This window comes from Pelophylax lessonae (assembly GCF_965119305.1).
Source record: "Pelophylax lessonae genome assembly, chromosome: 7".
Lineage (NCBI taxonomy): Eukaryota > Metazoa > Chordata > Amphibia > Anura > Ranidae > Pelophylax > Pelophylax lessonae.
Window position 1 is genome coordinate 162832725 of NC_138774.1, and position 26476 is coordinate 162859200.

At 41.3% G+C, this 26476-nt stretch overlaps 1 protein-coding gene across 4 annotated transcripts in view; it reads left to right on the top strand.

Annotated features, from left to right (window-relative positions):
* The window catches only part of TENM1 (teneurin transmembrane protein 1), a 1047296-nt gene that overhangs the window by 952959 nt on the left and 67861 nt on the right, over window positions 1-26476 (top strand). For all 4 annotated transcript variants that reach the window (XM_082262885.1, XM_082262886.1, XM_082262887.1 and 1 more), the window contains one exon: window positions 25921-26093. In XM_082262885.1, coding sequence (XP_082119011.1) covers window positions 25921-26093 — 173 coding nt within the window. The remainder of the gene's footprint in view (window positions 1-25920; window positions 26094-26476) is intronic.

The window sequence follows — 26476 nt, forward strand, 5'->3', positions numbered from 1 at the left end:
ATCTGATGCTTTGCATTGCACTTGGTGATATGAGGCTTGGATGCAGCCACTCGGCCATGGAATCCCATTCCATGAATTATCTCTATGCAGTGTTGTTGTGCTAATCTGAAGGCCACCCAAACTTTGCAGGTCTGTAACTATTGACTCTGCAGACAGTATCGGGTTGGGGTGCAGGCCAGTCAAGTTCCTCCACCGCAAACTCGCTCATCCATGTCATTATAGACCTTGCTTTTTGCACTGGTCAAAATCATTTGGTGGAGGGGGGGATTATGGTGTCGAGTTGTTGTTCAGAGGTTGGGCTTGGCCCCTTAGTTCCACTGAAGGGAACTATTAAGGCGTCAGCAGGCCAAGACATTTTGGACAATTTCATGCTTCCAACTTTGTAGGAACAGTTTGGGGGGGGGGCCCTTCCCGTTTCAACATGACTGCACTCCAGTACACAAAGCAAGGTCCATTAAGACACGGATGAGCGAGTTTGGGGGGGGGACTTGAACCTGACAGAACACCTTTGGGATAAATTAGAGGGGAGACTGCAAGCCAGGCCTTCTTGTCAAACATCAGTGCCTGGCCTCACAAATGTGCTTCTCGAAGAATGGTCCAACATTCCAATAGAAGCACTGCTAAACCTTGTGGACAGCCTTCCTAAAAGAGTTGAAGCTGTTAAAGCTGCAGCGGCTGGGCCAACTCAATATTGAGCCCTACAGACTAAGACTGGGATGCCATTAAAGTTCATGTGCGTGTAAAGGCAGGCGCCCCAATACGTTTGACAATATAGTGTATGTCCGTGTTCCTTCTATTCCAGTCATAGTGACTTCAGGGTCCTCTGGCTTTGTTCCTCCATCAGTTCCTAGTTTGGATTGACCCAAAGATGTCCATGGGGTAATATCTGCAGATCAGGAAGCAGATTGCAGTTTCTTGAGAACACTTAGAATATAAACTTCCTCAAACTGTAATATACAATCATAAAGAAGAAATTAAAAATTAAAATTTAAATAATTTTTAGGTGTATTCTTTATATGCTAAAATAGCTAATTTATATCATGGAAATGTGAAATAAAAATGATGCAGTAATCATAGGAGCCAGCACTGCTCATTTATCACTAGAGTTTCTTCAATGTTTGCTCCTTAAAAAACTTATTGCATATTAGTTGGCTAGTGGAGTTTGCAGATCCCCTTAAGGGTTTGCAATAGCTCCAGCTGAGTCCTTTCTTATTAAATTCATCTTCTCTATTCTTACTTAAGAGCAGCTGCATTTTATCTTGGAGATGAATATTTTTCTGTTCAAATGTAGTCTTACCTATTGCCAAGTGCCTTAGAAGCATTCAGTTTTTCTGTGTCTTTTACTCATTCAATGTAGCTTTATAGAAGGATAGATCTTTACAATGCTTTAAGGATTATAGTTCTATAGGAAGGAAGTATAGCATCTTAATTATTCCATCTAGACACTCTGCACGCTTGAGAATAGGCTTTGTATAGATCACATTAGCACTATGTAAGTTTTGCTACAAATCTTAGGGTGTAATTATTTAAAACCTATGTATGGTGGAATTTCTACAAAATATAAGTAACAAGTTATCTGCACAAACAGGGATTTTAAAATACATTGTAACGTCAACTGAAATGTTAATTCACTGAGAAAGCACAATCAAGGTTTTTACTAGGGCAAGCGAGTAAGATTACATTTGACAGACTGCAATGGGCTCCTGAACTTTGTGCATCATTATTATTATTTTTGAGCCCCCAATCCATTTCCAGACAAAATCCTTATTTCAGCTTTGGGTAGCGTAAAAGAGAATCAGAACTTCTGACAAGTTTTCCTAACACTAAAAGATAAAAAGGTGACAGGGGAGGGAGCTCCAGCAAGAAAAGGAAAAATATATATAGGCGCTTCCGTGGGGTTGAGCCCTGGATCCAGAGAGTGGTTTAGATCAGCATGCACTCGGACAGCACTTGAGAGGAGAAGCAGCTCTGTAGAAATGTAGAAGAAAACCAGGCGCCTCTAAGTGCAGAATTGACCATTTATTGTGACATCAAAGGGTTAAAAACACTTAGAAGAAGTTCCTTGTGATGAAGGCCAAGAGAAAAACCTGGGATTGACCAACAGCATGTCAGCAAGAGGAACCGATACTTGGCTATCCAGTGTTCACAAACCAATAGATCCTTAGCAGGCATAGGTTTCATGAAGACGCTGCACATGCTCCGAAACATGTTACCGCCCACCCACACCTGACACACAGTTACATAGTTAGTCAGGTTGAAAAAAGACACAAGTCTATCTGGCTCAAAAAACAAACAAAACAAAAAAAAACAAATGAAAACAACCCAACCATACAATCACATATACACAATCCTATACCCACAGTTGATCCAGAGGAAGGCGAAAAAAATCCCAGCAAAGCATGATCTAATTTTCTACAGCAGGGGGAAAAAATTCCTTTCTGATCCCCCCAGAGGCAATCCGATATTCTCTGGATCAACTTTACCTTTAAATATTAGTACCTATTTATATTATGTACACCCAGGAAAGAATCCAGGCCTTTTTTAAAGCAATCAGTTAGCCGCGTGTGTTCCAGCGTGGTTACCGGAAGCCCTACCATGCTGTGTGATTGTTGCACGCCGTCACACTAAGCAGCTTTCTGGACACCGGATAGCCGAGTATCTGTTCCTCTTGCTCACACGTTGTTGGTCGATCCCAGGTTTTTCTCTTGGCCTTCATTACTTACTTCTTGTGTTTTTAACCCTTTGATGTTACAATAAAAGGTCAATACTGCACTTAGAGGCACCGTGTTTTCTTCTACAGCTCCAGCACACAGCATGTGACTGAAAGCCTCAGACCTAGTACTGCATACGGTGTGAAGGTGGGTATGTCCCTTCCCTCCAATCAGTTCTCACTGAGCTCTGCAGAGTGTTCTGGAAGCTCAGGCAAGCGTTATAAATGTTAGACTTTGAAAGGATTTGTTTCATTACTGTGTATCACCTGAGGCCAGTAACTTCACTGGGTATGTGTAAGAGTTTACAATTACTTTAAATAACAGTAAAAACCCCAGCAGGGTTTCTAACCTTTCACATGTTATCAAAATTAACAAAAAAAAAAGTTTTGACAGGACATACACACATTTTAAAAATGATTCAAGCAGAGTGAAAATCAGATGACAGGATAAAGTACCTGCTCATGTCTTTCTGTGGTTATTCTGAAATAATTTTATTATCTCTAATGATACTACTGATCCAGAAAATGTGCAGGGGTGTCATTCAGCCAAATACTGTATAGTATACAGTATATACACATAAATAACCACTCTGGAAGATTTACCCCCCTTCATTGCCAGGCCATTTTTTGTGAAACAGCACTGCCTTACTTTAACTGATAATTGAGCAGTCGTACAACACTGTACCCTAATATAATTTGTCATATTTTTACCCACAAATAGAGCTTTCTTTTGGTGGTATTTTAATCAGCACTGCATTGGCTAAAAAAAATCCCAATAAACGTATATTGATTGGTTTATGAAAACCTTATACAAACTATGGAATGTGTTCATTTCATTTTTATTAAATTTATTGTTTTTATACTAGTAATGGTGGCAATCAGTGACTTATAGCGGGGCTGTGATATTTTGCTGAACAATCAGACACTAACTGACACTTTTGACACTTTGCGGGAACTAGTGACACTAATACAGTGATCAGTGTAAAAAATATGCTCTGTCACTTTACTAATGACACTGGCAGGGAGGAGGGTGCAAACAAGCTGAGCTTCATCTTTTGGGTGGAGCTCCGCTTTAAATCATTTCTCAACCATTTGGGGCTCATTTACTTTGTTATACCCATAAAAAAAGTTTAACATTAAATACTGATATTTTACAACATATTGATACTTTACAAAATGCAATATGGGAAATAATCCCTTAACCACTTAAGCCCCGGAAGATTTGGCTGCTCAAAGACCAGGCCCTTTTTTGTGATTCGGCACTGCGTTATTTTAACAGACAATTGCGCGGTTGTGCAATGCTGTACCTAAACTAAATTGACGTCCTTTTTTCCCCACAAACAGAGCTTTCTTTTGGTGGTATTTAATCACCTGTGCAATTTTTATTTTTTGTGCTATAAACAAAAAAAGAGCGACAATTTTGAAAAAATAACAATATTTTTCACATTTTTTTATATGAAATTCTAAAAAAATAAATAAAAATAATTTTTTTTTTAAATTTTAGGCCAACTTGTTTTCTGCTACATATTTTTGGTAAAAAAAAAAAAATAAGCGTATTTTGATTGGTTTGCGCAAAAGTTATTGCATTTACTAACTACGGGAAAGATTTATGTCATTTTTATTGTTTTGTTTTTTTAACTAGTAATGGCGGTGATCTGCGATTTTTTTTTTATTTTTGAGGGACTGCGACATTGCGGCGGACAGATCGGACCCCTGACTGACATTTTTGACACTTTTGGGAGTGCCAGTGACATTACTACAGTAATAAGTGCTATAAATATGCACTGTTACTGTAAAAATGACACTGGCAGGGAAAGGGTTAACTTTACTGGTGATCAAGGGGTTAAGTGTGTCCCTAGGGGCGTGATTCTAACTGTCAGGGGGCATGGCTTGTGATGTAATCATAGAAACAAGCGATCCTACAAAGCAAGATCACATAGCCTCTGTAATTACTTTAGTGAGAATGACAGACAGCTGTGTTTATATCAGCCGTCTATCCTTCTCTCACTGCAGCAGGAGATCATGAGTGGCCAGCTCCCATCGGAACCGACAGTCACATGCACTGACTACCCAGCCAATGAGCGGGGGCGGGAGCGCGCCTCCGGCGGTGCACGATCACCCCCTAGCTCCTCCCAGGCTAGCGCCGTACACGTACGGCACTGTGCCTGGGAGCGCCAGACTGCCGCCGTACAACTGCGGCGGGCGGTCGGCAAGCGGTTAAGTAATTGTAAAGTCTTGGGTTTTCTTTGCTTTTTTTTTTGCTTTTTTTAATAACAAACATATTATACTTACCTACCCTGTGTAGTGGTTTTGCACAGGACAACCTGGATCTTCCTCTTCTTGGGTCCCTCTTCGCTGCTCCAAGCCCCTCCCACAGCTTGCTATGGGATACCTGAGCCAAGTCACATTTCCCTGTGTCCATTCAGACACGGAGCTGCATTTTGGCCCCGCCCTCTCTCTCCTGATTGGCTAACTGACTTTGCTTGACAGCCACGGAAGTCAATGGCCCTGCGGCTGTGTTTCAGTCAGTTGAGAGGGAGAGTCCTGGATGGCTGAGGGACTCATGGACATCACTGGACAGAGAGGGGGCTCACGTAGGTATTAGGGGGTGTTGGGGAGGCTGCTACACACAGAAGGTTTTTTATCTTAATGCATAGAATGCATTAAGATTAAAAAAACCTTCCTGCCTTTACAACTAATTTACTTTTATAAAGCCTTTCCAAAGAATGCCTACAGAAAACATTTCCAGAAATATTGCAGACCAAAAAATTAGCTAAAAGATTTTTTTAATGTAAAATGGGATTTAGATGGAACAAAGGGGATCTGCTAAGGAGAAGACACAGTAGGGTTAATTTACTAAAGGAATAGAGGCAGTTTACTCAGCAAAAGTTAATTCTCACCTTGAAAATCCTATCATGTGTTTTATGTTTGGTTTGTTTTTTCTTTTTTTTTTTTTATTATTTAACTCACACATGAGTGGATATTCAAAGTGAACAAAGCTTCACCAAATTCATGAACTTTCCTTCTGCCAATTAAACATTCACTTTGCTAGGTGAAAAGCCTCTATTAATTTAGTAATTTACCTCCCACAGTAATTACGTTCTTTCCACAGACTTTTTGTTAGAAAATAGTTTATAGTGGAATATCAGTTAGAAAATGGAGACACCAGTTGGGAAAAGTCTTTTGGGCAAAGTTGCTATCGGTGTATGGTAACAATTTACTACATCTCTATATAAGATGTTGAAATTCTGCAAAATAATATTTAGCTAATAATACTAATAATAAAAATAATACAATTAATATTTTATAAAATGACAGTATAATAAAAAATATAATGATAGTATGTAACGGTTAGCATTAAACTATTTAATGTTTTAGTGAACACAACAAAATGAAGATCTATTGTAGATAGTTTTAGAGACATAGCTATCACAAGGGTAATGGAAGATCTCAAAAGCAACCACAGGAGATGAACAGGGTGTTGTGGCGAGGTTATTTGTCTTGCAAGATCTCCATGGCAACATTAGACTAGAAATATAGAGGATTTCTGTAGGTGGGGGAAGTACAATTGTCTGTAATGGCTATTGATTTGTGTTCTGGCTTCTAAAGTTACCATGTTTTGATCACTTTCAGCATAATTGTATTCTCTTTATTATAGAAATTAGACACAGATGTTTTGTTATGCATTCAATATTTGTATTTTTTTTAGTGAACTTCTTAGTTCTAGATTACATTCGAACCGATATTTGCACCCATTTTGAAAGTCTTAGATCAACACAGTAAACAAATGTTAAAGTGGTACATGGTTAATCAGCTAGTTGATAATGTTCCTTCTTAATGGGATATTAGTTCCTATTTCCTAGTAATCCAATTCCCTTCATTAATTAGAGGTTGTCACTGTGTTTTGGAAAATAACCTATTTCCATTAACTCATGCATTAACAAATATACTGTAAATGAGAATGCAAATCAGAACTTCTGATGTTGTCTGTTTCACCATCCAATATGTAGCACATAGGTTTATGTTCCTGTAATAGGGAACAATTAACCACTTTAGCCCGGGAGGATTTGGCTGCTCAATGACCAGGCCCTATTTTGCGATTCAGCACTGCATGACTTTAACGGACAATTGCGCAGTCGTGCAACGCTGTAGCCAAAGGAAATTAATGTCCTTTATTTTCCCACAAACAGAGCTTTCTTTTGGTGGTATTTGATAACCTGTGCGATTTTTATTTTTTGCACTATAAACAAAAAAAGAGCGACAATTTTGAAAAAATAACAATATTTTTCACATTTTTTATATGAAATTCTAAAAAAAAAAAAAAAAATTTAAAAATCTAAATTTTTTAACATTTTAGGCCAACTTGTTTTCTGCTACATATTTTTGGTAAAAAAAAATCACAATAAGCGTATTTTGATTGGTTTGCGCAAAAGTTATTGCGTTTACTAACTACGGGAAAGATTTATGTAATTTTTATTATTTTATTTTTTTAACTAGTAATGGTGGCGATCTGCGTTTTTTTTTTTTTTTTTGCAGGACTGCAATATTGCGGTAGACAGACCGGACCCCTAACTGACATTTTTGACACTTTTGGGGATACCAGTGACATTACTACAGTAATCAGTGCTATAAATATGCACTGTTACTGTAAAAATGACACTGGCAGGGAAGGGGTTAACATTACTGGTGATCAGTGGGTTAAGTGTGTCCCTAGGGGTGTGATTCTAACTGTCAGGGGGCATGGCTTGTGAGATCATCACAGAGACATGCGATCCTATATGGAAGGATCACATAGCCTCTGTGATCATCTAAGGGAGAATGACAGACGGCTGTGTTTATATCAGTCGTCTGTCTTTCTCTCTCAGCTGTGGGAGATTGCGAGTGGCTCGCCCCCTAGAGTCTCCTGAGGGAGCGACGTAGTACTATGTAAATCGGATTGTTTTTTCTTTTGCGTCATTCCGTTCCTACAGCCCCATTCCAGACTTTCTCCTGCCAGCTGTCAAGATACCTCAACCTAGTTCCACCACCAGCTACAATTGATATTTTAATGTTATTTCCTTTGGTTGATTCACATATGGCAAATATGCTTCCTTTGTATGATTATAACCAATAGAACAGATATACAGAAATCCACTGTAAAACTGTTCAGCCCAAAGTAGGTGTAAAGGTAACATGAAGCCTGCCAAGCAGGCTGGGGACACTGGTAGAACAATATGGTGGGCCAACAGGGGCATTATATAAAGCAGATTGTGTTCTGCGACCTCAACTATAACAGAAAATCCCTGTACAGCCTTATTTGAGCATGTTAGGGTAATGCTTTCATTATTGCAGATCATTAGATACTGTGGCTCTCATTTTTGCCTATCTTAGCAACAGTGGGGCCTTCTTTGATTCCATTAAAGGGAATCTATAGTGATTTTAGATATTTCTTTCTTTGAAACATTGCTTTTCCGTATTCCTTATGTGACATTTTTTATAACAACAGACCCTTATAGCAAACACAAGCCCCCCCTTCCCTACATCCTGTAGACACCAAGATCTTAAAGTGGTTGTAAACCCTTACATAAACCCAGTGAAGTAACTGGCCTCAGGTGATACACAGAGATGAAACAAATCCTCCTACATAAGTTGTACCTGTTTATCTGTAGTCTTCTCTTTTCTTTATCTGTTCAAAGCCCATATTTTATAAAGCTTGTCTGAGGAACTGAAGTTACACTCTGTAGGGCTCAGTGAGGAGAGCTCAGAGCACTGATTGGAGGGAAAGGACACAACCCCCTTCACACAGCTCACAGGAATAGAGCTGAGGAGATCCCTCCATGTCACCTTTTTTCTCTTAGTGTCAGGAAAAGTGATTCATGCTGATAGCAGAGGAACAAAGCAGCAGAGAGAAATTACACTTAGTGCTCTTAATTGATACAAGTACACACTATAGAGGGATATGCTTTATTCATATTTCATGTCTGAGGTTTACAACCACTTTAATAAATTCTGTAACAGTTTATACAGGAAATGTTGGATTAGCTTTGAGTAAACAAATAAAAAGATATACATCTATGAACCAGGCCACACATAACCCTTTGTTAATATAAAGCTCAAGCTGAGCTTTATATTAATGTAGATGTAAAACCTACTTATGAGTAAGCACACAGGCATAAAATGTTTTAAGGTATTTTAAGGATGATGATTGTTATAAAGGTTGAAACTGAAAAAAAGCTTGCTGGTACCTGAGATCCCATTGAGCAGACCATTTTTCTGAATGTTGGATGTTCAGCAGTAATGAATGCAAAGAGGTCTGGATGGGTTCCGGAGTGATACGTCAATTTTCCCCAATACAGAAGTACACTGCTTGAAAAAATAAAAGGAACACTTTTTAATCTTTATATATATATATATATATATATATATAAAGCATGTGTTTAGATATGCTCTTCAGGCTCTGAAGAAGAGGCGCTGCCTCAAAACGCGTAAGCCTGTACAGCTTCAGGGGACGATTTATTCCCGATCTTGTTGCTGAGGATTTTATATCCATTTAATGTGCTTTTTATAAAGAAACTCATTTGTGAGTATTTTTAATCTATTATTTTAATAAACCTGTCTAAGAGATATGCACTAGGCCGGTGCGCCCTTGTGTTTGTTGTCGTTTACATTACCCAGTCCGTATCAATATAGATATCCAGTGTGATATTTTTCCCCATTGAGATCTGATGTGTTTTCAAAGTGTTCCTTTCATTTTTTTCAGCAGTGTAGTTTATTCCAACTTAATGACCACTCTGTGTGATAAGCAAGGTATTATTTTAATGAAAGATCACATTGACATTTCAAAGGGTAAACTTTATTAAGTATTAAGGTTAATACTTTATTCTCTGACTTTGCTGTATCCGTGCCCCTTACTGGTGGTTTAAATTGAACCTGTTTTGTATTTTTAAATTCAGGAGTTAATTCTCAGTATAGGAGCAGACACCACAACATGTCAGTAATTGCCTATAAACCATACTTACTACTTTGCCAGTCACAGCATTTTGTAAAAAGCTGGAAACATGTATTTTGGTTAATCTTTCTGAAAGTTTGATAACATTTATTTATGTACAATGCATAGTATTACATCTTTTGTTTCGCATGCTGGATATAATGTTCTGGTTATATTATTTTTATGTAATCTTCTGTATGCTGGGTGTAATTCTTTGTATTAATTCTTATTATGTAATTGTAGATATGGCATAGTACCATGTCCGTTATTCTGTATGCTGGGTGTCATTCTCAGTATCTGTTCTCATTCTGTAAAGATGGAAGCTGCACAGGGCCACTTCTCTTATTCTGTATGCTGAATGGCATTCTCTGCATGTATAGAAGCTCCACAGTAGTACTTCCTTTGCTTTGAATGCTTAGTATAATACCCAGTATCTAATCTAAGGCTACATTCACACCAATGTAGGTGCAAAGGAGCGTGCATGCTTTTTCCCAATTTTGCATGTCACGTTTAGGGTTAGGATTGGGCTGCCCTATGCACAAAAAAACACATCAAAAAAAGCAAGATCCCTTTAAAAAATGGTGCTGTACCAAAACACATGGTACTTTGCTAGCAAGATGTGTGAGGGTATCATCCCTACATGCCTACACAGGGTTGTGGAAATACATAAGAATTTGCGCACATCCCGGCAACGCAAAACTGCACAGTACGACCGTTTTTGCCCTGTATGCTGGCTGTAATTCTCAATATCTGTTCTTGTTTTGTATGTATTGGCTCTGCACAGTACCACCTCTCAGTATCTGTTCTTGTTTTGTATGTATGGGCTCTGCACAGTACCACTTCTCAGTATCTGTTCTTGTTTTGTATGTATGGGCTCTGCACAGTACCACTTCTCAGTATCTGTTCTTGTTTTGTATGTATGGGCTCTGCACAGTACCACCTCTCAGTATCTGTTCTTGTTTTCTATGTATGGGCTCTGCATAGTACCACTTCTCAGTATCTGTTCTTGTTTTGTATGTATGGTCTCTGCATAGTACCACTTCTCAGTAGCTGTTCTTGTTTTGTATGTATGGGCTCTGCACAGTACCACTTCTCAGTATCTGTTCTTGTTTTGTATGTATGGGCTCTGCACAGTACCACTTCTCAGTATCTGTTCTTGTTTTGTATGTATGGGCTCTGCACAGTACCACTTCTCAGTATCTGTTCTTGTTTTGTATGTATGGTCTCTGCATAGTACCACTTCTCAGTATCTGTTCTTGTTTTGTATGTATGGGTTCTGCATAGTACCACTTCTCAGTATCTGTTCTTGTTTTGTATGTATGGGTTCTGCATAGTACCACTTCTCAGTATCTGTTCTTGTTTTGCATGTATGGGCTCTGCATAGTACCACTTCTCAGTATCTGTTCTTGTTTTGTATGTATGGGCTCTGCACAGTACCACTTCTCAGTATCTGTTCTTGTTTTGTATGTATGGGTTCTGCATAGTACCACTTCTCAGTATCTGTTCTTGTTTTGTATGTATGGGCTCTGCACAGTACCACCTCTCAGTATCTGTTCTTGTTTTGTATGTATGGGCTCTGCACAGTACCACTTCTCAGTATCTGTTCTTGTTTTGTATGTATGGGCTCTGCACAGTACCACTTCTCAGTATCTGTTCTTGTTTTGTATGTATGGGCTCTGCACAGTACCACTTCTCAGTATCTGTTCTTGTTTTGTATGTATGGGCTCTGCACAGTACCACTTCTCAGTATCTGTTCTTGTTTTGTATGTATGGGCTCTGCACAGTACCACCTCTCTTGGAATGTGTGCTGGGTGCAATTCTCAGTATCTGTTTTTGTGCTGTATGTATGGAAGCTAATACTCTGGGAGAAGGTTTCAACACCTTTAAAGTCCCATAGTTTCTATTTGACCATTTTTTTTAATTTATTGAATCTGCACAGGAGGACAGTGCTTAGTCCTATTATGTATGTGTAGATGCTGCACAGTACCACATCCCTTGTTCTATATACTACTATATAGCGAATACCTGGTATGTTTTGTTATTCTGTATGAAGGGATGCTGCATTTAACCAGACACAGATTATCAGTGATCTTCCATTGCCCAAAAAGCCTTATTGGTCACAATCCTATTTCAGCCTATTTTCAATTTCAGCTCCTATGACATCTATAGGGGAAAGGTGTGTCATTGCAAACCATGTCCCTGGAAGCCATGTTCACACATAAGACACACGCAGTAGATCCTGTAGCATTTTTGCCCTGCCCTGTGTCCAAATTAATTTATTAATGTATCCAAGACACAGCCAAGAGCTGCACAGAGACCAAGGTTTATATAACTGTAAATGGAATGTAGTCCATGTGAGACCTCAAGATAGTGCTGCGTCCCTAGAATATGAAAAACCTATGGGTGGCTAATGGCACCAAAAATAGTAAATAGTATTTTAATAAAAAAAATTTAAAACAATTTCAAATTGTTTTTATTCATATACTATTAACAATTTTTTGGTGCAATTTAAGTCCCACCAATAGAGGAATTTCCTTATTTTTTATTTTAGGTTTATATAACTGTGTTACCTCTGAGTTGCCATCTATGTCTATGCTGGATGCTGACCATAGATCATGTCTGAACAAAGAGGACTCTGTCCTTCTGAAGTGAATTGCAGAAAAGCAGAATTGTCAGTGGGAGTAATAAATATCTGGAAGTGTTACATTTACGCAATACGTACCATGGGTGTACTTACCAGGAAATATACAGTATATATATATATATATATATATATATATATACACAGTGCTTTGCGAAAGTATTGGGCCCCCTTGAACTTTTCGACCCTTTGCCACATTTCAGGCTTCAAACATAAAGTTATAAAACAGTATTTTTTTGTGAAGAATCAACATCAAGTGGGACGCAATCATGAAGTGGAGCGAAATTTATTGGATATTTCAAACTTTTTTAACAAATAAAAAGCTGAAAAATTTGGCGTCTAAAATTATTCAGCCCCCTTAAGTTAATACTTTGTAGCGCCACCTTTTGCTGCGATTACAGCTGTAAGTCGCTTGGGGTATGTCTCTATCAGTTTTGCACATCGAGGGACTGAAATTTTTGTCCATTCCTCCTTGCAAAACAGCTCGAGCTCAGTGAGGTTGGATGGAGAGCGTTTGTGAACAGCAGTTTTCAGTTCTTTCCACAGATTCTGGATTGGATTCAGGTCTGGACTTTGACTTGGCCATTCTAACACCTGGATATGTTTATTTGTGAACCATTTTATTGTAGATTTTGCTTTATGTTTTGGATCTTTGTCTTGTTGGAAGACAAATCTCCGTCCCAGTCTCAGGTCTTTTGCAGACTCCATCAGGTTTTCTTCCAGAATGGTCCTGTATTTGGCTCCATCCATCTTCCCATCAATTTTAACCATCTTCCCTGTCCCTGCTGAAGAAAAGCAGGCCCAAACCATGATGCTGCCACCACCATGTTAGACAGTGGGAATGGTGTGTTCAGGGTGATGAGCTGTGTTGCTTTTACGCCAAACATAAAGTTTTGCATTGTAGCCAAAAAGTTCGATTTTGGTTTCATCTGACCAGGGCACCTTCTTCCACATGTTTGGTGTGTCTCCCAGGTGGCTTGTAGCAAACTTTAAATGACACTTTTTATTTATATCTTTAAGAAATTGCTTTCTTCTTGTCACTTTTCCATAAAGGCCAGATTTGTGCAGTATACGACTGATTGTTGGCCTATGGACAGAGTCTCCCAACTCAGCTGTAGATCTCTGCAGTTCATCCAGAGTGATCATGGGCCTCTTGGCTGCATCTCTGATCAGTCTTCTCCTTGTATGAGCTGAAAGTTTAGAGGGACGGCCAGGTCTTCGTAGATTTGCAGTGGTCTGATACTCCTTCCATTTTAATATTATCCCTTGCACAGTGCTCATTGGGATGTTTAACGCTTGGGAAATCTTTTTGTATCCAAATCCAGCTTTAAACTTCTCCACAACAGTATCTCGGACCTGCCTGGTGTGTTCCTTGTTCTTCATGATGCTCTCTGCGCTTTAAACGGACATCTGAGACTATCACAGTGCAGGTGCATTTATACGGAGACTTGATTACACACAGGTGGATTCTATTTATCATTATTAGTCATTATTGGATCATTCAGAGATCCTCACTGAACTTCTGGAGAGAGTTTGCTGCACTGAAAGTAAAGGGGCTGAATCATTTTGCACGCCCAATTTTCCAGTTTTTTTTTTTTGCTAACAAAGTTTGAAATATCCAATAAATTTTGTTCCACTTCATGATTGTGTCCCACTTGTTGTTGATTCTTTACAAAAAATTACAGTTTTATATCTTTATGTTTGAAGCCTGAAATGTAGCAAAAGGTCGCAAAGTTCAAGGGGGCCGAATACTTTCGCAGGCACTGTATATATATATATATATATATATATATATATATATATATAAGATGTTAGGACCTCTTTAAGGAGAAAAGATAGAGCTGTTTTAAATAACTGGTGCTCATTCACACTTCCCATGAGTTAAAGCCTGTACATGTGAAAACTGTCCATAAGCTGCCGTAAGGGGCTTTGTTTCAGCACATTGCATTATTTACCATATTTTCCCTTTTTTAAAAAGAAAAAATGATTTGAAGTGCACAAAGTGCCATTTATTTCTCTGCACAGCAGCATTGCGTGTTGAGCTGCAGTGTGGTTACACGTGGTGGCGTTCAGTGCGCTGCAGAAAAATACAGCATGTCTGCATTTTTATGCACCACACATCACACCAGCATTATGGGGTGAATAGGGCACATAGAAAACAATTGTTTTTTTTATGGGCCCTTGCATTAATTGCCATTCATCCAGTATGGAAAAATGCCAGCCTGTGGCTGCAGATTGTAACACATCAGAAATGTATTTGTGCAGACTTGTAAAGTTACCGAGAGGTCCATGTTAAGTAATTACAATTATTTACAAATTAAATCCCACCATCCTGTTACTGTTAACTGGCTGGCACTCTCTTAGTGTGAATATATACTTCCAATGCAATCGAAGACAACTGCTGAAATGATAGCATTCTCCTTTTCTTCCAGAAACCTATCAACCCTGGAGGAGTCTAATGTCTTTTCTTGTTAGACACTGCCATCTAGTGGTAGAATTGAACAAGGACACCCATATCTAGTTCATTTATCTGAATAAAATAACTCTTATACTATCTTTATATATATATATATATATATATATATATATATATATATATATATATATATATATATATATATAAAACATTAAAATGAAACACTTAAAAGCAAATGTGCAGCTATGCAATGTAGATACAATAACATATTGTCTCTTTTGTTACATCTGTATGAAGTAATTGTAAGTCATGGAGACCTTGCCATGAACTGTGTTTTGTAGTTTGTAAAGAACAGAAGTACCTAGCACATCTTGTAGGCTGTGTAGAAACTATTTTCCAGAAGGTTCTTTGTCAAGCATGCTCTCAAAGAAGTCAATACTGCTGCTCAGACATGGAGCTGAGGTACACAGTCTGGAAAAAATAATTGTATGAATACAACTGTATCAAGAGCCTTTGTTAGAATTCAACCTCTGAGACTTTTCTTCCACATCACTGGAGCTGACAATATCTGACACATTCCTACAATCTGTCACACCAATCACATGCACACGCCGAGGCTATGTCCTGGGATAATTCCAGCACTGATAACTTGTAGCTATTCCTCTACAGATTATTATCTGCTATGGATCACAAGATTTTGTTTCAAAATATGTTTCTCTACCAGGATTATGAAGAACACAGTAGAGCAATGAGGCAAAACTGGCTACTGACTAATAAAAACTGGAGCAAAGAAAAATATCAATTTCTAAAGTTGCCTAAAGAAAACAAGCACTAAGAAAATAAGGTGTCAACTTAGATTTTACACCCTGGTATAGATACTGGTATTTGAAAACTTTTAACCACTTAAGCCCTGGAAGATTTGACCCCCTTCCTGACCAGGGCCTATTTTGCGATTCGGCACTGCGTGAATTTAACGGACAATTGCGCGATCGCGCGACGCTGTACCTAAACAAATTTGACGTCCTTTTTTTCCCACAAACAGAGCTTTCTTTTGGTGGTATTTGATCACCTGTGCAATTTTTTGATCATGCGCTATAAACAAAAAAAAAGCGTCAATTTTGCAAAAATAACAATATTTTTCACATTTTTTTATATGAAATTCCCCAAAAAAAATGTAAAAATCAAAATTTTTTAACATTTTCGGCCAATTTGTTTTATGCTACATATGTTTGGTAAAAAAAAATCGCAAAAAGCGTATTTTGATTGGTTTGCGCAAAAGTTATTGCGTTTACTAACTAAGGGAAAGATTTTTTGTTGTTTTTTTTTTTTTAACGAGTAATGGCGGCGATCTGCTATTTTTTTTTGCGGGGCTGCGACATTACGGCGGACAGATCGGACCCTTGACTGACATTTTTGACACTTTTGGGGTTACCAGTGACATTACTACAGTAATCAGTGCTATACATATGCACTGTTACTGTAAAAATGACACTGGCAGTGAAGGGGTTAACTTTTTTTTGAGAGGGAGGGGTTAAGTGTGTCCCTAGGGGCGTGTTTCTAACTGTGATTGGATGTGGCTACTGGTGTAAGAACAGAGATCAACGGTCCTACATAGCAGAAACGTGTGATCTCCATTCTTACACAGGGAAGAATGACAGGCGGCTTTGTTTACATTAGCCGCCTGCCTTTCTCCCGGTGTAACGGACAATCGCGAGTGCCTGGCGGACATCGGGTCCACCGGGCACACGCGCGGGGGGGTCCGTCACCGAGCGGGAGCGCGCCTCCGGAGGCGCGCGCTCGCTCCCTACAGCCACACAGGTTAGCGACGTAGCCCTACGTCGCTTTGTCTGTGAGGGGCTGACCGCCGCAGTAAATAGTCGTGTGGCGGTCGGCAAGTGGTTAAGCAGGTTGTTAAAGTGATTGTACTTTTTTTTTTTTTTTAAACATGTTATACTTACCTGATCTGTGCAATGGTTTTGCACAGAGCGGCCCCGATTCTACTCTTCTGGGGTGCTCTGCCAGCCGTCCTAGCTTCTCCTTCCTGCTGAGTGCCCCCTTAGCAAAATGCTTGCTATGGAGCACTCATGCAGGCCCGAATCCAAGCCGCACTGTGTGTATCCATTGACAAACACAGCTTGGCTCAACTCCACCCCCCACCCCCTCCTTATAGGCTGTGATTAACAGCAGCAGGAGCCAATGGCTCCCATTGTTGCCCTGTAAGGAGAGAGAGAGAGCAGAGAGATCCTCTGCTCTTAGGGACTAGATTGAGATCAGGCTCATGGAATTATAAAGGAGGGTGGGGGTGAAGCTGCACACACACACAAGAGGTTTTTTAAAGTGATTGTAAAGTCTCAGTTATATATTTATTTATTTTTTAAATAACAAACATATTATACTTACCTCCTTTGTGCAGTTGGTTTTGCACAGAGCAGCCCGGATCCTCCTCCTCCTCCTCGGGTCCCTTGTTGCTGCTCCTGGACCCTCCCTCCTATTGAGTGCCCCCACAGCAAGCAGCTTGCTATGGGGGCATCCAAGCTGAGCTTCAGCTCTGTGTGTCCTTTCAGACACAGAGCTGCTGTTCGGCTCCACCCCTCTCTCCTGATTGGCTCACTGACTTTGATTGACAGCCGCAGGAGCCAATAGCACCACGGCTGTATCTCAATCATGATGGAGAGTCAATCAAAAGCATGTCAATCAGGAGGGAGAGTCCCAGACAGCCGAGGGACACATGGACATCGCTTGACAGGGATGGGGTTCAGGTAAGTACTAGCGTGTACTAGGGGAGGCTGCTACACACAGTAGGCTTTTTATCTTAATGCATAGAATGCAATAGGATAAAAAACCTTCTGCCATTATGACTCTTTTTATACCCTTTTTAGGGTTGTATAGCCAGAATCACCTGAATGGGTCACTTTTCTTGATAAAATCCTATCCTACCACAGAAAGTTCCCAAAGAACCAAGACAAGGTTCTGGGCCTAGATTTTAGTGGTATCAGTAGTGGTTTATTATTTGCAATGTCAAATAGCATAAACAAACAATAGTAGTATATTACCAGATTGGAAGGCATCTTGTAAAAAAAAAAAAAAAATTGGCAGCTTGCTATGGGGGCACCTGAACCGAGCTGCACTCCATGTGTCCATTCAGACATGGAGCTGCCATTCGGCCCCGCCCCCTCTTTCCTGATTGGTTCACTGATTTGATTGACATCTCCGGGAGCCAATGGTACCACGGCTGTATCTCAGCCAATCAGGTGGGAGAGTCCCAGGACGGCTGAGGGACTCATGGACATCGCTGGACAGAGATGGGGCTCAGGTAAGTATTAGGGGGTGCTGATTCACATAGAAGGCTTCTTGTCTTAATGCATTAAGATAAAAAAAAACCTTCCTGACTTTACAACTCCTTTAACATTAAGGTAGAAAACCACTTTAAATTCTTTGTTTCATTTAGAAGAAAACGAAGCCTGACTGCTTGCTATGGGTAATTGAACAGCTTGGTCCAGGTTTTATCAATCAGTCAAATGGAATCTGGCTACCCTGGGAAGTATTTCTACCTTTACCAATGTATTCAACCTAAAATATTTTTACAATTCTTTTTTTTTTTTTTTGCCAAAACCAGGGATCCAAATTGTACAATTCTTTTAAAATTAAAAAAAGTATTTTCTGATCATAAAAAATCAATGAAAGAAGAGGCACATAAAACACTATGCGTTTCCTTTAAAGGAAATCTGTCCTTTGCCGATTCAGAACCTGGTATGATCCAGGGGGGTGGGGCCGCTCGCTCGTCCCCTCCCCTTTCCTGGTATGCCGGGCTGCATGCTTGGATAAGGGTCTGGTATGGATTTTGGGGGGACCCCACACCGTTTTTTCGGCGTGGGGCTACCCTCAAATTCCATACCAGACCCGAAGGGCCTGGTTTGGAACCTGGGGGGGAACCCCACGCCGTTTTTCTCCCCATTTTGGCGTGGAGTTCCCCCTCAAGATTCTCACAGCGCAAGTCGTGCCGCAAGTCGGATCACCCTGATCCGACCTGCAGTGCGACTTCCATTCAAATCAATAGGCTCCCATAAGGAACAATTGATTTTGAATGGAAGAAAAAAAAATGTATAACGTGGCTTAACGCACGTTAAGCCACGTTATTCAGCCTTTAGCAGCGTCAGACATTTTTACAGCTTGACGCTGCAGCTCCAGAACGCACAGTTCCTGGGTTTTTTTTGGAGCTGTAAAACGCCTATGCCACTTGGAGCTCCTAAAAGCTCTATGTGTGCATGAGGCCATAGAATAACATGGATGGGTGTTCTGCAGCTGCAAAAAAAAATCTGACGCTGCTAACAGCAGCTCCAAAAACGTCCAGTGTGCATGAGGCCTTATATTTACAGCCAGCAGATGGAGCTCCTTTTCTTATTTGCCCATCTATTCCCTTCTAAACAATAGCGTCTTATGTTTTGTTAGTTCAGATGGAACCATTTAAAGACTTTGTAAACCTCCAGAAATAAAAATAAAAAAATAAAAGGCATTTTGAGCTAGTATGCACCACATACTAGCTCATTATCGAATACTTACCTTTAGAACGAAACCTCCGCAGCGGCGCCCGCACACTGCCGACATGGCCAACAATTAATCCATCTTCCTTCTGAGTTCACATCCTCCGGCCATCTGATTTGTCAGAGCCATGACGACATCAGTCTTGCACATACACATGGGAGCCGCCATTCACGGCACAGGGCTCTGAAGGAACGGCATAGGCGGCTGTTCCTTAAAAGCACATGCGCCAGTGATGTAACTGGTTGCATGCCAAGTAAATATCTCCCAAACGGTGCATGTTTAGAAGGAATTTACAGTACCTATAGGTAAGCCTTATCATAGGCTTACCTATAGGTACAAGTTACAGAGGAAGCTTTTTTTCCTCTTTAAAGTTTCAAAAAGAGAGAAAAAGTCTGAAGCTAAACAGCTTTTTCTGTGCTCTCTTGCTATGAATACTTACAATGATCAGTTTAAGTTTTGCGTAGTATATAGTTACATAGTTAGTGAGGTTGAAAAACGACACCAGTCCATCTAGTTCAACCTATGATGAGTGTGTGTATAAGTGTTTGTGTCAATAGTAGATTGTATACCCCTGTATGTTGTGGTCGTTAAGGGGCAAATCTAATAGTTTTTTTAAACTATCAATGCTCCTCACTGATACCACTGCTTGTGGAAGAGAATTCCACATCCTTACCGCTCTTACGGTATAGAACCCTTTACGCAATTTAAGGGGAAACCGCTTTTCTTCTAATTTTAGCAAATAGCTGCGAGTCCTTTTGTATTCCCTTTTGCTGAATAGTTTGTTTCCTATGCTAGGGTCGCCAGCAGTGGCGGCCGGTGCATAGGGGGCGCCAGGGCGCCGCCCCCCCTGAAAAAAGGAAGAAAAAAAAAAAAGATAAAAAAAAAAAAAAAGATTGCAAAACGAGCAATAAAGTTTGAAAAAAAAAAAAATTGCGTTCGCCGCCGCCGCCGCCAGCCGATGTGAAGGGGGTGGGGGGGTGGGGTTACCACCCAGAAGAGGCGCCGATTGGCTGCCTTCTGGGGGGCGTGGGGGGCGTAACCTGGGCGCAAGGCAGATTCCTTGGAAACCCCCACTTCGTGGATTCCTGGCTGTGATTGGTCCAGCCTCCAGCCTGGACCAATCACAGCATCCAGGACATCCAACGCTGACCCCGCTGACGTCACTCGCAGCAGTGGACCGGACCGCGGGCGATGGAGTCGGGTGGACACCGGACGGGAGTGACGGCGGCACCGGAGAGGAGACCAGACCACCGGAGGTCATCTGCTGGAAGAAGACATCACCACCGGTGAGTCCTCGTGGTCCTCCTGTCAGTCCTCCATGACCATCCATCCAGCTTTTCCACCGCCATCCCCCTATGCTCTGCCTCATCCCATGAGTCATGGGATGAGGCAGAGCAGAGGGGGATGGCGGTGGAAAGGCTGGATGGATGGATGGTCATGGGATGAGGCAGAGCAGAGGGGGATGGCGGTGGAAAGGCTGGATGGATGGTCATCATGGGCCATGACCATCCATCCATCCATCCATCCATCCAGCCTTTCCACCGCCATCCCCCTCTGCTCTGCCTCATCCCATGACCATCCATCCCACTGCCATCCCTCTCTGCCTCATGCCCTCATCCCTCCCACCACCATCCCTCTGCCTGATCCCATCTCTCCCACTGCCATACCTCTGCAGGGGGCATGTACGCTGGTCACTGCATTGAAAGGGGGCATGTACGCTGGTCACTGCATTGAAAGGGGGCATGTATGCTGGTCACTGCATTGAAAGGGGGCATGTACGCTGGTCACTGCATTGAAAGGGGGCATGTACGCTGGTCACTGCATTGAAAGGGGGCATGTATGCTGGTCACTACATTGAAAGGGGGCATGTATGCTGGTCACTACATTGAAAGGGGGCATGTACGCTGGTCACTGCATTGAAAGGGGGCATGTACGCTGGTCACTGCATTGAAAGGGGGCATGTACGCTGGTCACTACATTGAAAGGGGGCATGTATGCTGGTCACTGCATTGAAAGGGGGCATGTACGCTGGTCACTACATTGAAAGGGGGCATGTATGCTGGTCACTACATTGAAAGGGGGCATGTATGCTGGTCACTACATTGAAAGGGGGCATGTACGCTGGTCACTGCATTGAAAGGGGGCATGTACGCTGGTCACTGCATTGAAAGGGGGCATGTACGCTGGTCACTACATTGAAAGGGGGCATGTATGCTGGTCACTGCATTGAAAGGGGGCATGTACGCTGGTCACTACATTGAAAGGGGGCATGTACGCTGGTCACTGCATTGAAAGGGGGCATGTATGCTGGTCACTGCATTGAAAGGGGGCATGTACGCTGGTCACTGCATTGAAAGGGGGCATGTACGCTGGTCACTGCATTGAAAGGGGGCATGTACGCTGGTCACTACATTGAAAGGGGGCATGTACGCTGGTCACTGCATTGAAAGGGGGCATGTACGCTGGTCACTACATTGAAAGGGGGCATGTATGCTGGTCACTGCATTGAAAGGGGGCATGTACGCTGGTCACTACATTGAAAGGGGGCATGTACGCTGGTCACTGCATTGAAAGGGGGCATGTATGCTGGTCACTGCATTGAAAGGGGGCATGTACGCTGGTCACTGCATTGAAAGGGGGCATGTACGCTGGTCACTACATTGAAAAGGGGCATGTACGCTGGTCACTACATTGAAAGGGGGCATGTACGCTGGTCACTGCATTGAAAGGGGGCATGTACGCTGGTCACTGCATTGAAAGGGGGCATGTACGCTGGTCACTGCATTGAAAGGGGGCATGTACACTGGTCACTGCATTGAAAGGGGGCATGTACGCTGGTCACTACATTGAAAGGGGGCATGTACGCTGGTCACTACATTGAAAGGGGGCATGTACGCTGGTCACTACATTGAAAGGGGGCATGTATGCTGGTCACTGCATTGAAAGGGGGCATGTACGCTGGTCACTGCATTGAAAGGGGGCATGTACGCTGGTCACTGCATTGAAAGGGGGCATGTACGCTGGTCACTACATTGAAAGGGGGCATGTACGCTGGTCACTACATTGAAAGGGGGCATGTACGCTGGTCACTGCATTGAAAGGGGGCATGTACGCTGGTCACTGCATTGAAAGGGGGCATGTACGCTGGTCACTGCATTGAAAGGGGGCATGTACACTGGTCACTGCATTGAAAGGGGGCATGTACGCTGGTCACTGTATTGAAAGGGGGCATGTATGCTGGTTACTACATTGAAAGGGGGCATGTATGCTGGTCACTGCATTGAAAGGGGGCATGTACGCTGGTCACTACATTGAAAGGGGGCATGTACGCTGGTCACTACATTGAAAGGGGGCATGTACACTGGTCACTGCATTGAAAGGGGGCATGTACGCTGGTCACTGTATTGAAAGGGGGCATGTATGCTGGTCACTACATTGAAAGGGGGCATGTATGCTGGTCACTACATTGAAAGGGGGCATGTACGCTGGTCACTACATTGAAAGGGGGCATGTACGCTGGTCACTGCATTGAAAGGGGGTATGTACGCTGGTCACTACATTGAAAGGGGGTATGTACGCTGGTCACTACATTGAAAGGGGGCATGTACTGTGTGGTCTGTGCTAGGGGGTCTGTACTGTGGGGTTTGTGCCACTCTGTCAGTGTATCCCATAATAGGGCCCCTGCTCCCTTTTATGGGATATACTAGTACTGATGGAGCCCTTAATATGTGATATATTGGGAGAATTGGTTCACGCAAGCAAAATACAGGGGACAAAATGGGTGGGGTCTATAAGGGGTGTGGCTTCTGAGAAATGGGAGGGGCCAAAATAGAAGGGCGGGGTCTTGCGCCCCCCCATCTTAAAACTTCACCAGCCGCCACTGGTCGCCAGTATGGTATTTGTACATTGATATCATATCCCCTCTCAAGCATCTCTTCTCCAGAGAGAAAAAGTTCAATGCTTATATTCTTTCCTCATAGCTGAGATCTTTAGCTTTGTTGCCCTTCTCTGGAATCTCTCCAGTTCCAGCACATCCTTTCTAAAGGACCTATGCCCAGAACTGGATGGCATAATCGAGATGCGGCCGGACCAGAGTCTTGTAGAGTGGGGGAATTATTGTTTTATCTCTGGAGTGAATTCCCTTTTTAATACATACCAGTACTCTGTTGGCTTTGCTTGCAGCAGCTTGACATTGCATGACATTGCTGAACTTGTCCTCTACTAGGACCCCTAGGTCCTTTTCTTAGATTCCCCCAAAGACTCTCCCCCTAGTGAGTAACTTGTGTTCGTATTTCTGGCACCCAAATGCATTATCTTACATTTTTCAACATTAAACCTCATTTCCCATGTAGATGCCCACCCCATTATTTTGTTCAGGTCTTCTTGTAAGGTTTCCACATCCTGCGTAGAAGTTTTTGCCCTGCCTAATTTAGTATCGCCCGCAAATACGGCAATTGAGCTGTTTATCCAAACCTCTAGGTCATTTATGAATAAATTAAATAGGATTGGTCCCAGGACAGATCCGTGGGGGACCCTTATTCCTTGCACCGCCATTAGATGGCAGTCTCATCTTCTCTGCTGGTCCCGCATTGTACAAAATGGCATAAGAATGCCTGTGACCAACAGAGCAACAAGGAGAAAGGGCTTTGGGGGACCAGTTGCATGGAAGGGAGGAAGACTGTAAGAATGAGGGACAATGTAAGCAGAACTTTGTTTTCTCGCTTTTGTTTCCATGTAACCCTTGCTGTGCGGGGTAGCATCACTGCAAGGATAACTTTGTATTTTTCTTATGTATATCTGTATTGCTTACCCATTTACTGAATTTACTGTCTTATATCCTTAGTATGAGCCATAAAAGAAAGTCAAGAAATGTCCTCTAGGACTAGAGCTGTTTGATAATTTGTTTCTTTTTTTAAATCATAATATCAGGTCACCCAAATGCTCCAAATCATAGGTAGCAGTTGTGCCTTTCTTCTTATCTCACAACTGGGAAACTATGACTGATTGTATGCTCAGGTCAAAACTCCTCCATTTTTGAAGTTGATTTAAGTGCCAGAACAAAAACTGCAGAAAGTTGCACATCGGTGCACACAGTCACTTTAATTTAATGTTTGCAGAATTGCACTATTTTCTAGTAATACAATCAAAAGTATCCCATGCATTTCTAGTCTAATGGCTGCACAAAAATGGTAAAACAGTGCACTGCTGCAAAAAAAAAAATGTAGGGTAAGCCTTTGGTCCTGGGTCAACTGGCTTTGGGGTTGTATCAATGGCATCAGTCTGGCATCAGTCTGAAAGCTATGCAAAAATGGCCAACACATTAATTTATAACTAGCTTTGGACCTAAGGTGCACATGGAAGGGCTTTGCACAGTATAAAAAAAAAACATATGTGTTCCCACCACATTTACCAACTAGCCTTTAAAAAACAAAACAAAATGGCTCTGTCTAACAATTTGCGGAATAGTAGGAATGGGCTGCATACCTGCTCTTAAATTATCCACTATATTCAGTATATCCTTAAATTATTTTCTATATACTGTATGCTTCAGTATGGGAACTTAGGGCCCCACTTTACAGAGGGGCCCTGATGAAGCAGTGCAGCTTCCACATATATTTGCAAATGTATGCAACTAAAACCTGTGTTTTTAACACAAATTGTTAAGCAGTGCCATTTTTTTTCCAGGCTAGCTGGAAAGTGTGCTGGGAAAACTTTTGTTTATACTGGTATCAGTCTGAGACACTTCTTAGATCATTCAAAATGCATTGACATGTGCATTTGACCTACAGTTGACCTCCTTCCAACCTGGATTTTATTTGCTTTAGGCGGGTTTTGCATACCCATGCCATATACTATACTTGTATGTGAATGCAAGACCTGTCTTATGTAAGCCAAGGGCCATCGACACAGAACCTTGGGGCAATATCATACATTTTGAAGTAGCATTTTGTAGCAACTACAACATTGCTCTCCTTAGAGTTTTTGTAGCTAGGAAAAGATCTGCTGCAAGTCATGAAATGTCTATATCACGATATATAGCACAGTGCTGCTTGGCCCTATATTGAAATATCCTTTTGTTGTTGATGCTATCTGTAAAATTCTTACTTTGTTTTTTTCTATGCCCCTGCTTACACAGGTAGCTAGTTATAGTTTATCAGGTAAATCGGTCGTATGAATGGTCTGTGTCATCACAGCAGTCAATGACCTCTTGTTTTTGATGCAGTTAATTTAGCAGGAATTCTCCTGAGCTTGGTACCAAATCAACAGCCGCCCCAGTGGATTAAAGAGGTCTGTGCAATCAGCATAAACAAAGGCATTTATTGCATTTTTTTGGCAGTTACCAATGATTAACACAGTTTAGTACTCTGGTACAGCTGTTATGACATTTATAAATCATAAATCAATAACGTATATACTGTTTCACTCTATATTTTATTGGAAGAATGGAAGATTAGCTGCATTTATGTCGATGGAATACAATGCATACAACATATATGTATATATGTAATAGATTCTTTCACAATGTAGGACTTGTGTTATTTATAAAAAAAAAATTGCATCCACTGTATACCTGTGCAAAAACAAAACCTTTAGCATCTTTAGAAAGCTAAACTCATGTGTCTATTTTTTTGTACTATTTTAAGGTATGACCCTGAAGGACATTTGACAAATGCAACATTTCCAACTGGAGAAGTCAGCAGTTTTTACAGTGATATGGAAAAAGCCACTCGAGTTGAGCTAGACACTTCAAACAAAGAAAATGTTATCGCCACCACCAATATATCTGCAACAAGCATTGTCTACGCATTAAAACAAGGTAGTGTGGGCGATATGACAAAACAGGTCAATGTTAACAAGAAAAAAGGCTATCGCTATTCCTGGCAAAGGTCATGTTTATTTACCTAGCCCAAGTGTTGTCACTGCATAATATGCCTTTCCTGTGTCATTCACATTGATATTTATAGATTAGATACAAGGTGTTTGGACTGATTGTGATTCACGCTAACGTTCTCATTATTCTAACTGTTGTTAATTTATAAAGTGCTTGAGGATTCAATTTGCATAGACAACATTCTGAAGCAATAGGTAAAAACAGCCTTTGTCTTGCCATAGATATGAGATGGTGGCTACAAAATATGTTACAAGAGACCTTTCCATATACCGTACATGCACAATCATTAAGAAACAAATGACAAAGAC